At 51.7% G+C, this 12,752-nt stretch overlaps 1 protein-coding gene and 2 non-coding genes across 3 annotated transcripts; all 3 read left to right on the top strand.

The window, feature by feature from the left end:
* The first annotated feature begins 1,343 nt into the window (after positions 1-1,343).
* On the top strand, positions 1,344-8,597 carry SSR4 (signal sequence receptor subunit 4). Its single transcript, XM_056855957.1, has 6 exons — positions 1,344-1,421; positions 3,006-3,124; positions 4,816-4,890; positions 6,355-6,444; positions 6,965-7,030; positions 8,493-8,597. The coding sequence occupies exons 1-6, from the start codon at positions 1,355-1,357 to the stop codon at positions 8,595-8,597; spliced, it is 522 nt and encodes a 173-aa protein (XP_056711935.1). The 5' UTR covers positions 1,344-1,354.
* LOC130493646 (small nucleolar RNA SNORA42/SNORA80 family) lies at positions 3,232-3,367 on the top strand. The gene has a single exon (XR_008934009.1). It is a non-coding gene; the product is annotated as a small nucleolar RNA SNORA42/SNORA80 family (small nucleolar RNA).
* LOC130493648 (small nucleolar RNA SNORA42/SNORA80 family) lies at positions 6,128-6,266 on the top strand. The gene has a single exon (XR_008934010.1). It is a non-coding gene; the product is annotated as a small nucleolar RNA SNORA42/SNORA80 family (small nucleolar RNA).
* Positions 8,598-12,752: the final 4,155 nt, after the last annotated feature.

Here is a 12,752-nt window from a genome sequence, read left to right on the forward strand (position 1 = left end):
TCTGGGGATCAGCAACTGGACGCCCGCGTGCCAAAGCCACCCCAGGCAGCGGTTGCCGTGGCAACGGGGATGATTCTCCTCCAGGGAGGGGAAAAACCTCCCCTCCGTGAGAACCGCCCACAAACCCAAGCTCTGGACCAATCCCTTCCGCCGTTCTCCCTCCCTTGACCAATCATGTCCCTTCCAACATCCTCCTTCCTACCGAGTCCTGTTCTCTTATCCCGCCCCTTCACCGTCTTTCGCCAATCAGCAACGCCACGTAGCGAACCTTCTTCCAATAGAGAGCCGTCGTCGGTGGTTGCCATGACGACAGTCTTTGCAACTTGGCAGCGTGGTCGGGATGGTTTGGTAGCCGCGTTTCTTGTTCGGGAGCGGAAGCCGTTTCTTCGCTCGGACCTCGTGGTCACATAAAGCAGCGGAAGCGTCCGTAGCTCCACATCTCGCGACGCTTTTAGGGGGTTGAGGGAGAAAAAACCGGTTCCCCCCCAAAAAAAAGGGGGGAGGAAGACAACTGCACCAACCGTAACCACGGCCACGATTAATGCGCATGCGCAAACTGCGACGAGTAGCTTAAACGCCCCATTTCACGCATGCGCAGTTCTCCCGGCGGCCATTTTAGAATTCCTTCAAGGAGGCGGAGAGGCTTCCTTTGTCTGAGGATGGAACTTTTGATGTTTTTCTTTTACTGACCAAAATGAGAGAGGAATATATTACACAATCGCAATCACTGAGAGAGCTTGTACCTCAGTATAAATGTAGACGAAATATATATTTATTGGATTTGTTCACTTCCTTTACGCCCCACCTTTCCCCCTCCCAATGGATACCCGAGACGGCGTACATATTTCCCCTTTCCTCACAACAACCCTACGAGGTAGGCCAGAGTGCCTGTAATTGGCCCGAGCGAGCTTCCAATGGCATGCGCCACCCTGCCCTCAACTCAAATTACCGAAGAAACCGAACCGCGCATGCGTCGCTCTGAGCCCCGCTCAGGTAGGACAGAAACCGAGCCGCGCATGCGCCACCCCGCGCCCGAGTCAATCAGGCTCTGAGCCCCCACTCAGGAGGGAAAGAAACCGGTCCGCGCATGCGCCACTCCGCGCCCCATTCAATCAGGGAAGAAGTCGGGCTGCGCACGCGCCACTCGAGTAGGAAAGCAGCCAAGCCGCGCGTGCGCTGCTCGCTGCGGGAGAGCTACGTGTCCCTCCGAGGGCCATCCCGTGTCACGTGGCGAGGGGGAAGGCTCCGATTGGCTGGCCTGCTTCCGGGAGCCTTCCCGGCAGCCCCCGCCTGGCGGGCTGGGAGAGCGGCGGGTGGCCACGCGGCGGGTGTGTCCTTCTTCTCCGGGCCGGCGATGGCGGGGGCCGGCCGGGGCCTGGCGGGGCTGGTTTCCGTGCTGCTCGTGCTGAGCGGGGCTCGAGGTAGGTGGAGAGGCCTCTTCCCAGCGCCCCTTTGCCTTCCCCCTCTTGAGGCATGCCTGGAGTCAGGAAAGGGTTAAACGCCCTCTTCTCCCCCTCCCCCCCCAGTGGACGCATCAGCAGAAATGTTGGGCCAGGCCGGTATTTAGGGTTGCCAACCTCCAGGTGGGGCATGGAGATCTCCCGGAATTACAGTGGATCCCCACAACACAGGGATCAGTCCCTAGGGTTGCTCACACAAGAGCCCAGGAAAGGCCCTGCTGGCTCAGACCAAGGCCCATCCAGTCCAGCAGTCTGTTCACACAGTGGTCAACCAGGGGCCTCCAGGAAGCCCACAAGCAAGACGACTGCAGCAGCATTTATCCTGCCTGCGGTTCCACAGCACCTAATATAATAGCCCTGCTCCTCTGATCCTGGAGAGAATACGTATGCATCATGACTAGTATCCATTTGGATTAGTAGCCATGGATAGCCCCATCCTCCATAAGGAAAGCCCTGCTGGATCGGACCCAGGCCCATCAAGTCCAGCAGTCTGTTCACACAGGGGCCAACCAGGGGCCTCTTGGAAGCCCACAAACAAGATGACTGCAGCAGCGTTGTCCTGCCTGCGTTCCACAGCACCTCATATAATAGGCTTGCGCCTCTGATCCTGGAGAGAGTAGGTATGCATCATGACTAGTAGCCATGGATAGTCCCATCCTCCATAAAAACATAAGGAAAGCCCTGCTGGATCAGACCCAGGCCCATCAAGTCCAGCAGTCTGTTCACACAGGGGCCAACCGGGTGCCTCTAGGAAGCCCACAAGCAAAACGACTGCAGCAGCATTATCCTGCCTGTGTTCCACAGCACCTAAGATGACAGGCATGCTCCTCTGGTCCTGGAGGGAATAGGTATGCATCATGACCAGTATCCATTTGGACTAGTAGCCGTGGATAGCCCCGTCCTCCATAAGAAAAGCCATGCTGGAGCAGAATAAAGGCCAGAAGTCTGTTCACACAGGGGCCAACCAGGGGCCTCTAAGAAGCCCACAAACAAGACAACGGCAGCAGCATTATCCTGCCTGCGTTCCACAGCACCTCATATCATAGGCATGCTCCCCTGATCCTGGAAAGAATAGGCATGCATCACGACTAGTATCCATTTGAATGTTCTCCATTCAGCAACAGCTAAACCTCATGCTGATTTATGATCCAGCTGGGCAAATGTTCTTTGATAAAAGAGCTCATTCCGTCATCTTTAAAATAGGAGGTCAAATGGACATTGTGGGGCTAAAGGCTAAAATATTAAATATGTGTGTCTCTTTAAGTGGTTTGCGCTCTGAATATTGACTTCTGAATTTGTGGTTGTTTTTAATGGTGGGATGAGTTATCTGTGTTCTCCTTGGGGCTTAGATTCCATTGTCCAGATGGATCTTGTCGCCAAGCAAGCAGTGGGTTCTGGAGACCCCTTGAGAGAAATTCGGATGCCTCCATAGATTTGTGGCGAGATGCTGAGCTCTGTAGAGTCTTTGCCGCACAGAACACCTTACACCATTTTCTGTTTGGCTTGGGATGTCTTACTCATAAGCTGCTTTCTCTTTTCCATCAGCGGAAACCTGTACAGAACCAACCATCTCTCCATCCTACTACACTACCTCAGATGCTGTTATCTCTTCTGAGACTGTCTTTGTCGTTGAGATTTCCCTCACCTGTAAAAATAGAGCTCAGGTGAGTTCTGACTGGGTCGGTTTGAAGTGGGGCTGGGAACTCGGAAGGGAGGGGGCCAGTTTTTGCTCTGGTGGGATGACAGAGGGAATCCTTGTTCTTTGGCAATCGCATGGCTTTGGATTTATGGCAGGTCCCGCTCCATGGACTTCTCATAGTGTACCCCATGCCATAGCATCTGACCTCCCCGAACCATTGGCTGGGCTGGCTTTCCATAGCTCCACCACTGAAGTGGGTGGCACATGTGCATTTGGGGAAGGGCAAAGAACCCATATGGGAGCTTGCTATGTGAACCCTATAGGAGCCCTGTGGCGCAGAGTGGTAAGCTGCAGTACTGCAGTCCAAGCTCTGCTCACGACCTGAGTTTGATCCCGATAGAAGTTGGTTTCAGGTAGCCGGCTCAAGGTCAACTCAGCCTTCCATGTTTCCGAGGTCGGTAAAATGAGCATCCAACTTGCTGGGGATAAAGGGAAGATGACTGGGGAAGGCACTGGCAAAGCACCCCGTAAACAAAGTCTGCCTAGTAAACGTCGGGATGTGACGTCACTATTGGGTTTTATATTTGGTTAATATAGTAGAGTTTGCCCAGTCATGGAAGCGAGATACTGAGTGCAATAAATTCAGTCTTCCCAAGAAGTAAATTGCAAAAAAGTAGAACTTACATTTATTCAGGTATAGTTTGTTAACATTCTTGTTGCAGTTGATAAAAGATAGAAAGCCTCATCTAAAGAATACCTGTCCCTATTCAAGTGGCTAGCTAATCCAGCGTCATGTGAATGCAAGTATGATTTTATGGTTTATGCAGGAGAGACCTGTAGAAACGTCTGCCTCCTTTGCAGACCATGTGGAAAGAGAAAGACAAAATGGCTACTGAGAAAGGAGGAGGAGGAGTTAGAGGGCAGCCCCCAAGTACAGCAAAACAGCTACATCTCATTAAAGAAACAGCAACTACAAATTTAGAGTAAAATAGCGCCCTCCAATGTCAAGGCATGCTGAGTCGCTCTCACTCCAACAGTCACCCCGTGGGTCAGGAATGACCCGGTGCTTGCACAGGGGACCTTTACCTTTATTTGAACCCTCAGTAGCGTCAGGCCTTGTGGCTTTTCTTCACACAACACATCATTAAACTGTGGAACCCCCTGCCCCAGGATGTGGCGACGGCTGCCAACTTGGAAGGCTTTAAGAGGGTAGTGAACATGTTCATGGAACGCAGGCAGGATAATGCTGCTGCAGTCGTCTGGTTTGTGGGCTTGCTAGAGGCACCTGGTTGTCCACTGTGTGAACAGACTGCTGGACTCGATGGGTCTTGGTCTGATCCAGCCGGGCTTTCCTTATGTTCTTATGGAGGTTGGGGCTATTCATGGCTACTAGTCCAAATAGCTACTAGTCATGATGAATACCTATTCTCTCCAGGATCAGAAGAGCATGCCTGTTATATTAGGTGCTGTGGAGCACAGGCAGGATAATGCTGCTGGAGTCATCTTATTTGGGGGCTTCCTAGAGGCACCTGGTTGGCCACTGTGTGAACAGACCACTGGACTTGATGGATCTTGATCTGATCCAGCATGGCCTTCCTTATGTTCTTATGGCCTAGCATGCCTTATAACCCGAGAGCTGTGCTGGCCTTTGAGGCTGAAGGAGAGTGCACCCACCTTTCTCAATATTAATCGTTCTTTGTCCCTCTCGCTCTCTAGAACGTTGCCCTCTACGCAGATGTTAATGGCAAGCAGTTTCCTGTCACTCGGGGTCAAGATGTTGGCCGCTATCAGGTATGGATATGCCGTGTTCCTTGGTCGTAGGCGAGGAATGCAACGGGGCATTGATGGATGGGGAAAGTTGTGGATGTGACATGAAATTCTGGGTCAGGGGTCCCCAACGTGGTGCCAGTGGGCACCATGGCACCCTGCCGATAACTTTTCTGGTGCCCGGCAAACCCCACCTGACCCCACCCACTCTCTAAAAGCACTTGACAGGCACCGTGGCACTCGTGGGCCCAATGCTGGGAACCCCTGTGCTAGAACACGGATGTTATAGAATAATATCCCTCCACCAACCATAGCTTGTAATTGGTAACGACAGCAATCTGGTGATAGAAAACATTGGCCCGATTAGCCCCAACTGAAGCAAGCAGGCTGGCTATACCCTAAGGGGCCCCTTTGGCGCTGGCAGTGTGGAACAGGCTGCCGGGCATGGTGCTCAATAATCGGGAGACGGGGAGGCAGCGTGCATAGACTCATAGAGTTGAAATGGGTCATCTAGTCCAGGGCTTCTTAAACTTTTTCCACTTGCGACCCCTTTTCGCCTGAGAAATTTTTACACAACCCCGGGTATATAGGTATATAAAACAGGTATGCTGATCAAACACATACACATGAAGCTGCCTTATACTGAACCAGACCCTCGGTCCATCAAAGTCAGTATTGTCTGCTCAGACCGGCAGTGGCTCTCCAGGGTCTCCTGCAGAGGTCTTTCACATCACCTACTTGCCTGGTCCCTTTAACTGGAGATGCTGGGGACTGAACCTGGGACCTTCTGCATACCGATCAGAGGCTCTGCCACTTGAGCCATGGCCCCTCCCCAAACTGCTTTATACTGAATCAGACCCTTGGTCCATCAAAAGTCAGTATTGTCTACTCAGACCGGCAGCGGCTCTCCAGGGTCTCAGGTCTTTCCCATCACCTATTTGCCTCGTCCTTTTAACTGGAGATGCTGGGGATGGAACCTGGGACCTTCTGCATGCCAAGCAGATGCTCTACCACTGAGCCACGGCCCCTCGCCTATTTACTGATAAGAAATCATAAAGAAATTTATTTTAAAACAATTCTTTGGTATAGATATAATTTTACCATTCAGAAACCTTTTACTATTGTCAGACTTTTTGCAACCCCCACCTTCAGTTACTCGACTCCATATGGGGCCCACAGTTTAGGAAGCACTGATCTAGTCCAAACCCCTGCAGGAAATTCACACAACTCCCCCCAGCACATTTGTCTTCCTGTGCAAACTGCATGGCTCTGGATTTATGGTGGGTCTGGTCCCATGGCCCTTTCCATAGTGTACTCCATGCTAAAGCAATCCTACTACCCCGAACCATTGGCTAGCTCGGCTTGCTGTAGCCCTGGCCACTGAAGCGGGTGGCACATCTGCACGCACCTTGCTATGCACGCGTGTCCCTTCGCTAGGGGAGAGTCCGATCTCTCTGGGCACTGATACGATGACCCTTTCCCGGGCAGGTCTCCTGGAGCATGGAGCACAAGCTGGCCCGCTCCGGCACCTACGAGGTGAAATTCTTCGACGAGGAGTCTTACAGCATCTTGCGCAAGGTGAGGTTGCACCCTGGTGGGTGGAGGGAGAACGCTCTTTGTGCTGGAATTGCAACCGGTTGGATTCCTGGTGCGTTGGAAGGATGTCCCATCCCAGGGGTGTCGAATTTAATTGTTACGAGGGCCTGATATAACATAACTGACATTTGGCTGGGGCCTTTCATCCCAGATTGAGAGTGGCGGTGAGGGGGGGAGTGGCTGGTTCGTGGGCCTGATAAGAGCACTCAAGGGGATGCCACATCCAGCCTACCTCACAGGGTGTCTGTTGTGGGGAGAGAAAGGGAAGGTGATTGTAAGCCGGTTTGATTCTGCCTTAAGTGGTAGAGAAAGTCGGCATATAAAAACCAACTTCTTCTGCTGCTGCTTTATTGCAATTGCTGGAAATTCACTTGGTCTCTTCCCTGCCGAGCATTCAGTGTAAGGGACTCACGGTGGGGCTTTCTCTGCAGAGAAAGCCCTATGTCACAAGGAGCTCCATTTAACTTCTTGTGCATTTGCCACCCATTCTACCCTCCACCAGGCTCAGCGCAACAATGAGGACGTCTCTGAGATCAAGCCCCTGTTCACTGTCAATGTTGACCATCGAGTGAGTAAAGAGACGGGCAGGCAGCTGCGGGTGGAGAAGGAACGAGGTCACCAACATCTCCCTCCCCACCACCCCACCCCATAAGCATCCTCTCCCCCGATGTAATGATTAACTGATAAAGGACTTAACCCCGCACTTCAGCAGAGGGTTGACCCTGAATCCAAAGTCCTGGACCCTGTCGGAGCAGCCTGCCCTTCTGGCTCGTAACGTTTTGAGCCTCCCCACACAGTCGTCCTTGCCAGAGCTGCTGTGCGATCCTTCCCTGGAGCGTACAACCAGGATTGGTTGTTGCTTCCCTGCCTGCCTCACCTATATAGACAAAACACTGAATGTGAGTCAGCAGTGTGATGCGGTTGCTAAAAAGGCAAATACGATCTTGGGCTGCATCAACAGAGTCTAGTGTCCAGATCACGCAAAGTGATGGTATCGCTTTACTCCGCTCTGGTTAGACCTCACCTAGAGTACTGTGTTCAGTTTTGGGCACCACAATTTAAGAAAGATGTAGATAAGCTGGAACATGTCCAGAGGAGGGCAACAAAGATGGTGAGGGGTCTGGAGACTAAGTCCTATGAGGAAAGGTTGAAGGAGCTGGCTATGTTTAACATGGAGAAGACTGAGAAGGGGTATGAAGACTGAGAGGGGGTACATCTTCAAGTACTTGAAGAGCTGTCATATGGAGGAAGGTGCCGAGTTGTTTTCTGTTGCCCCAGAAGGTCGGACCAGAACCCATGGGTTGAAATTAAATCAAAAGAGTTTCTGTCTAGGCATTAGGAAGAATTTTCCAACAGAGCAGTTCCTCAGTAGAACAGGCTTCCTTGGAAGGTGGTGAGCTCTCCTTCCCTGGAGGTTTTTAAGCAGAGGCTGGATAGCCATCTGTCAGCAGTGCTGATTCTATGACCTTAGGCAGATCATGCGAGGGAGGGCACCTTGGCCATCTTCTGGGCATGGAGTAGGGGGTCACTGGGGGTGCTGGGGGGGAGGTAGTTGTGAATTTCCTGCATTATGCAGGGGGTTGGACTAGATGACCCTGGCAGTCCCTTCCAACTCCATGATTAATAACATAAGAAAGGCCCTGCTGGATCAGACCCAGGCCCATCAAGTCCAGCAGTCTGTTCACACAGTGGCCAACTAGGTGCCTCCAGGAAGCCCACAAACAAGACGACTGCAGCAGCATTTATCCTGCCTGTGTTCCACGGCACCTAATATGATAGGCATGCTCCTCTGATACTTGAGAGAATAGGTATACATCATGACCAGTATCCATTTTGACTAGTAGCCATGGGTAGCCCCATCTTCCATGAACACTTCCAGTCCCCTCTTAATATGTCCACTCTTTAAGCCTTCCAAGTTGGCAGCCATTACATCATCCTGGGGCAGGGAGTTCCACCATTGAACTATGTGTTGTGTGAAGAAATACTTCCTTTTTGATTCTAACCCTCGCCTTTCCTTCCTTCTCTTCCAGGGTGCCTGGAGTGGACCGTGGGTCTCCACCGAGGTGCTGGCGGCCTGCATCGGCCTCCTGGTTTATTACCTGGCCTTTAGCGCCAAGAGCCACATCCAAGCCTGATCCCACTTCTCAGTAAACTCTTCCTGCCAACCTTGGTCTCGACCGTACTTTCTTGGGGAGGTGGGCATGGGCTGGGCTGCGCAGCCCTGTACCAGCTCTGGAAGGTCTGCCTCTCAACAGGCCTGTGCTTGGGTTGGGTTGGGGGCGAGAGAGAAGGCAAGGATGGGAGGGGGCGTGGCTCAGTTCCAAAGCACCAACTTGGCAAGCAGAAGTTACCTGGTTCAATCCCCGGCATGTCCAGTTAAAAAGGACTAGGCAATAGGTGATGGGAAAGACCTCTACCTGACACCCTGGAGATGCGCTGCCGGTCTGAGTAGACAATACCGACCTTGATGTACCACGGGTCTGATTCAATTTTAAGGCATTTGGGGAGGGGCTGTGGTTCAGTGGTAGAGCCTCTGCTTTGCATGCAGAAGGCCCCAGGTTCAACCCCCGGCATCTCCAGTTGAAATGACCAGGCAGCAAAGCAGAGTGAAAGGGATAGGAAGAAGCTTTTCTCCCTCCCTCATAATACTAGAACAAGGGGTCATCTGCTGAAGCTGGAGAGTGAGAGATTCAAAAGAGATAAAGAAATATTTCTTCACACAACTCATAGTTAAATTGTGGAACTCCCTGCTCCAGGATGTGGTAATGGCTGCCAACTCGGAAGGCTTTAAGAGGGGAGTGGACACATTCATGGAGGAGAGGGCTACCCATGGCTACTAGTCATGATGCACGCCTATTCTCTCCAGGATCAGAGGAGCATGCCTATTATATTAGGTGCTGTGGAACGCAGGCAGGATAATGCTACTGCAGTCATCTTGTTTGTGGGCTTCCTGGAGGCACCTGGTTGGCCGCTGTGTGAACAGACTGCTGGACGTGATGGACCTTGGTCTGATCCAGCATGGCCTTTCTTATGTTCTCATGGAGGATAGGGCTATCCATGGCTACTAGTCAAAATGAATACTAGTCATGGTGCATACCTATTCTCTCCAGGATCAGAGGAGCATGCCTATTATATCAGGTGCTGTGGAACTCAGGCAATGTAATTCTGCTGCAGTCATCTTGCTTGTGGGCTTCCTGGAGGCCCCTGGTTGGCCACTGTGTGAACAGACTGATGGACTTGATGGGCCTTGGTCTCATCCAGCAGGGCTTATGATCTTATGGAAAGACTCAGCCTGAGTCCCTGGAGAGCCACTGCCAGTCTCTGGATGATACTGACCTTGGTGGACCAGGGGTCTGATTCAGTAGCAGGCAGTTTCACTGACGGTTAGTGCCACTCAGGAGACTCTCTTCCTTGGTGCTTAAAGCTGCTTTCTGAGAACAGCAGGCTCGTTGGAGAGAGACTGCTGTGGGAACCCAAAGAGGCTCTCGGACTTAGCCAGTATCTGTAGCGCCCTCTTCCCTGGCCGGAAGAGCCGTGCTGGACTGTCTCGCCGCTGGGGGTCTCCAGGATCCGCCGCTCCAGCGTTGGTGTTCCCACCCGTGAGCTTTCGGCCCGGTTCCCTGCCTTAATCCCGTTAAGCGGCCCATCCCTGGTTGCAGCGCTATTCATGCCACGGCTTGTTATCCGCCTAATGACAGCAGCTCCGGGTGTGAGCCGGCGCGGTGCGGGTGGGATTACACCGCTGCGCTGAAGTTGCATTAATGCCAGATTAAAGGGGGGAAGCCGGTCACAAGGGGAGTTGGGGGAGCCGCATTCATTGCCTAGAATGTTCTGCTGCGGTCCTACAAAGGAAGGGATGCTTAGAGGAGCTCCCCTGTATCTAAACACGACTGTGGTTAAGAGCAGTGGTTTGAAGCGGAGTCTGATCTGGAGGACTGGGTTTGATTCCCCATTCGAGAACCGAGTTTGATTCCCCACTTCCACATGAGCGGAGGACTCTAATCTGGAGGACCGGGTTGGTTTCCCCACTCCTCCACATGAAGCCAGCTGGGGGACTTTGGCCTAGTCACAGCTCTCTCAGCCCCACCTACCTCACAGGGTGTCTGTTGGGAGGGGAAAGGTGGTCGTAAACTAGTTTGACTCTTCCTTAGTGGCAGAGAAATTCAGCATATAAAAATCAACTATTCTTCCTGCATTGAGCAAGCAAATCCGTCCATGTAGAACTTTATCGCTGCTTGTGGCTATTTTCTGGCCAGCCCAGCTTCACCTGCAAGCCCTTACGCTTGACCCTGTTCCACGTGCATTAGTCTTGAATCTGCCTCCTGCTAGAATGTGGGTGGGCTTTGACAGCAATCCTGTTTTGAATGCCGCTCCCATTCTACCGCAGCTAAGGAATAAAAGATAGTCCTGTTTGTATACATTTTTTTGTTCCAATCATGTTAGGGGGTCTTTTAAGCCCACTTTAGGAGGCCAATTAACTCGGCTTTAGAAAATGTCAAATTTGTTTTAAGCACTGTAAGGTTATATTAAGGGCCATTTTAACCTGGCGGAAGAGAAACAGTTGTTAAAAAGCTGGATCCGCTTAATTTATGAACCGAATAAAATGTGTGTGTGCGTGCCAGCTGTTATAGGCCAAACACGCACACGGACCGCTTGACTTCCCAGATGGCTGTGTGCCTCCTCGTTCTCAGGCAGGAGAAATGAGGGACAGACTGGAGGAAGGAAGCCCGCAGTGACAGAGCTATAAATCAGACTGCATAAGTGGGAAGATGGATCTGGAAGGGAAGGTTATTGCTCCTCTGCAAAAATCGCAGGGACCTCTAGCTCAGTTACATCACCTCCAGACAGCCAGAAGATAATTTGTTCCTGCTCCTCCATAGGTTGGGTGTAGGGGTGAAAGAGGGAAGAACGTTCATTGTGTTTTTAGTTGCATGCACCTTACAGAGAAAACGGTGGCTCCGAAGTGATTCGAAGGTATACCCATTTGCTGCAGAGGTGGTGTGGTGGTGAAGAGCTGTAGTGGACTCTGATCTGGAGAACCGGGTTGGATTCCCCACTCCTCCACATGAGCGGCAGAGGCTAATCTGGTGAACTGGATTTGTTTCCCCGCTCCTGCACATGAAGCCATCTGGGTGACCTTGGGCTAGTCACAGTTTTCTCAGCCCTGCCTACCCCACAGGGTGTCTGTTGTGGGGAGGGGAAGGTGATTGTGAGCCGGTTTGATTCTTCCTTAAGCAGTAGAGAAAGTCCGCATGTAAAAACCAATTTGTCGTCCTCTTCTGCTATTCCCTGTATTGTGTTGTCAAGTTAACAATCAATCCCTCAAGGACCCTGCTTTGGTATAGAGCCAGGGTGTTTAACTCATTTGTTAAGAGGGCTGGATGTAACATAAATGTCATTTGGCCAGGCCAGGCCTCACTAGCCCAGATCGGGACTGGGGAGGGGGTGGCTGCCTCGGCAGGCCATATGTTTGACACCCCTGGTCTAGAGTCCACTAAGTTGCTGTTCCCTATAAATCAAGCCTGAACTGACCCTAGAAGCTAAAATGACTAAACTGAGGCTGTCGTACTTTGGACATACTATGAGAAGACAAGTCACTGGAAAAGACAATCATGCTAGGAAGAGTGGAAGGCAGCAGGAAAAGAAGACCCAACAAGACATGGATTGACTATCAAGGAAGCCACGGCCCTCAATTGACAAGACCTGAGCAAGGCTGTTAAGGATAGGACGTTTTGGAGGGCATTGATTCATAGGGTTGCCATGAGTCGGAAGCGACTTGATGGCGCTTAACACACACATCACAGCAAAGGCTTAGGGAGGGTCTATTCCTTGCACTCCCCCCCCCCTCCCTGGCAGTCTTTAAGCAGAGGCTGGACAAGCCCTTGTCAGGGAGGCTCTAGGCTGATCCTGCATTGAGCAGGGGGTTGGACTAGATGGCCTCTATGGCCCCTTCCAACTATGATTCTATACTCTTGTCAGGGATGCTCTAGAGTCTAGGCTGATCCTGCATTGAGCAGGGGGTTGGACTAGATGGCCTCCATGGCCCCTTTCAACTCTAGGATTCTATGATTCAGTCAAGGTGAAATCCGCAGTTTGGAGCTATGAGTTAAAAGAAAATAAACTCCCACGCTGTTACCTGCACTTCTTGACTGGAGCTTCCAATTAGGAAGGGCTTCGGGTTGTTTTCAGCCCCTGCCTGTCCGTTCGTGAAGTAGGAGAGCTTGAAAGCAAAGCGTGTTTCATTCAGCCGCCACGTTCCTTCTCCCCTTGTTTTCAAACGGGGAGGGGTT

The sequence above is a fragment of the Euleptes europaea genome, chromosome 1 (genome assembly GCF_029931775.1).
Source record: "Euleptes europaea isolate rEulEur1 chromosome 1, rEulEur1.hap1, whole genome shotgun sequence".
In the NCBI taxonomy this organism is placed as follows: Eukaryota; Metazoa; Chordata; class Lepidosauria; order Squamata; family Sphaerodactylidae; genus Euleptes; species Euleptes europaea.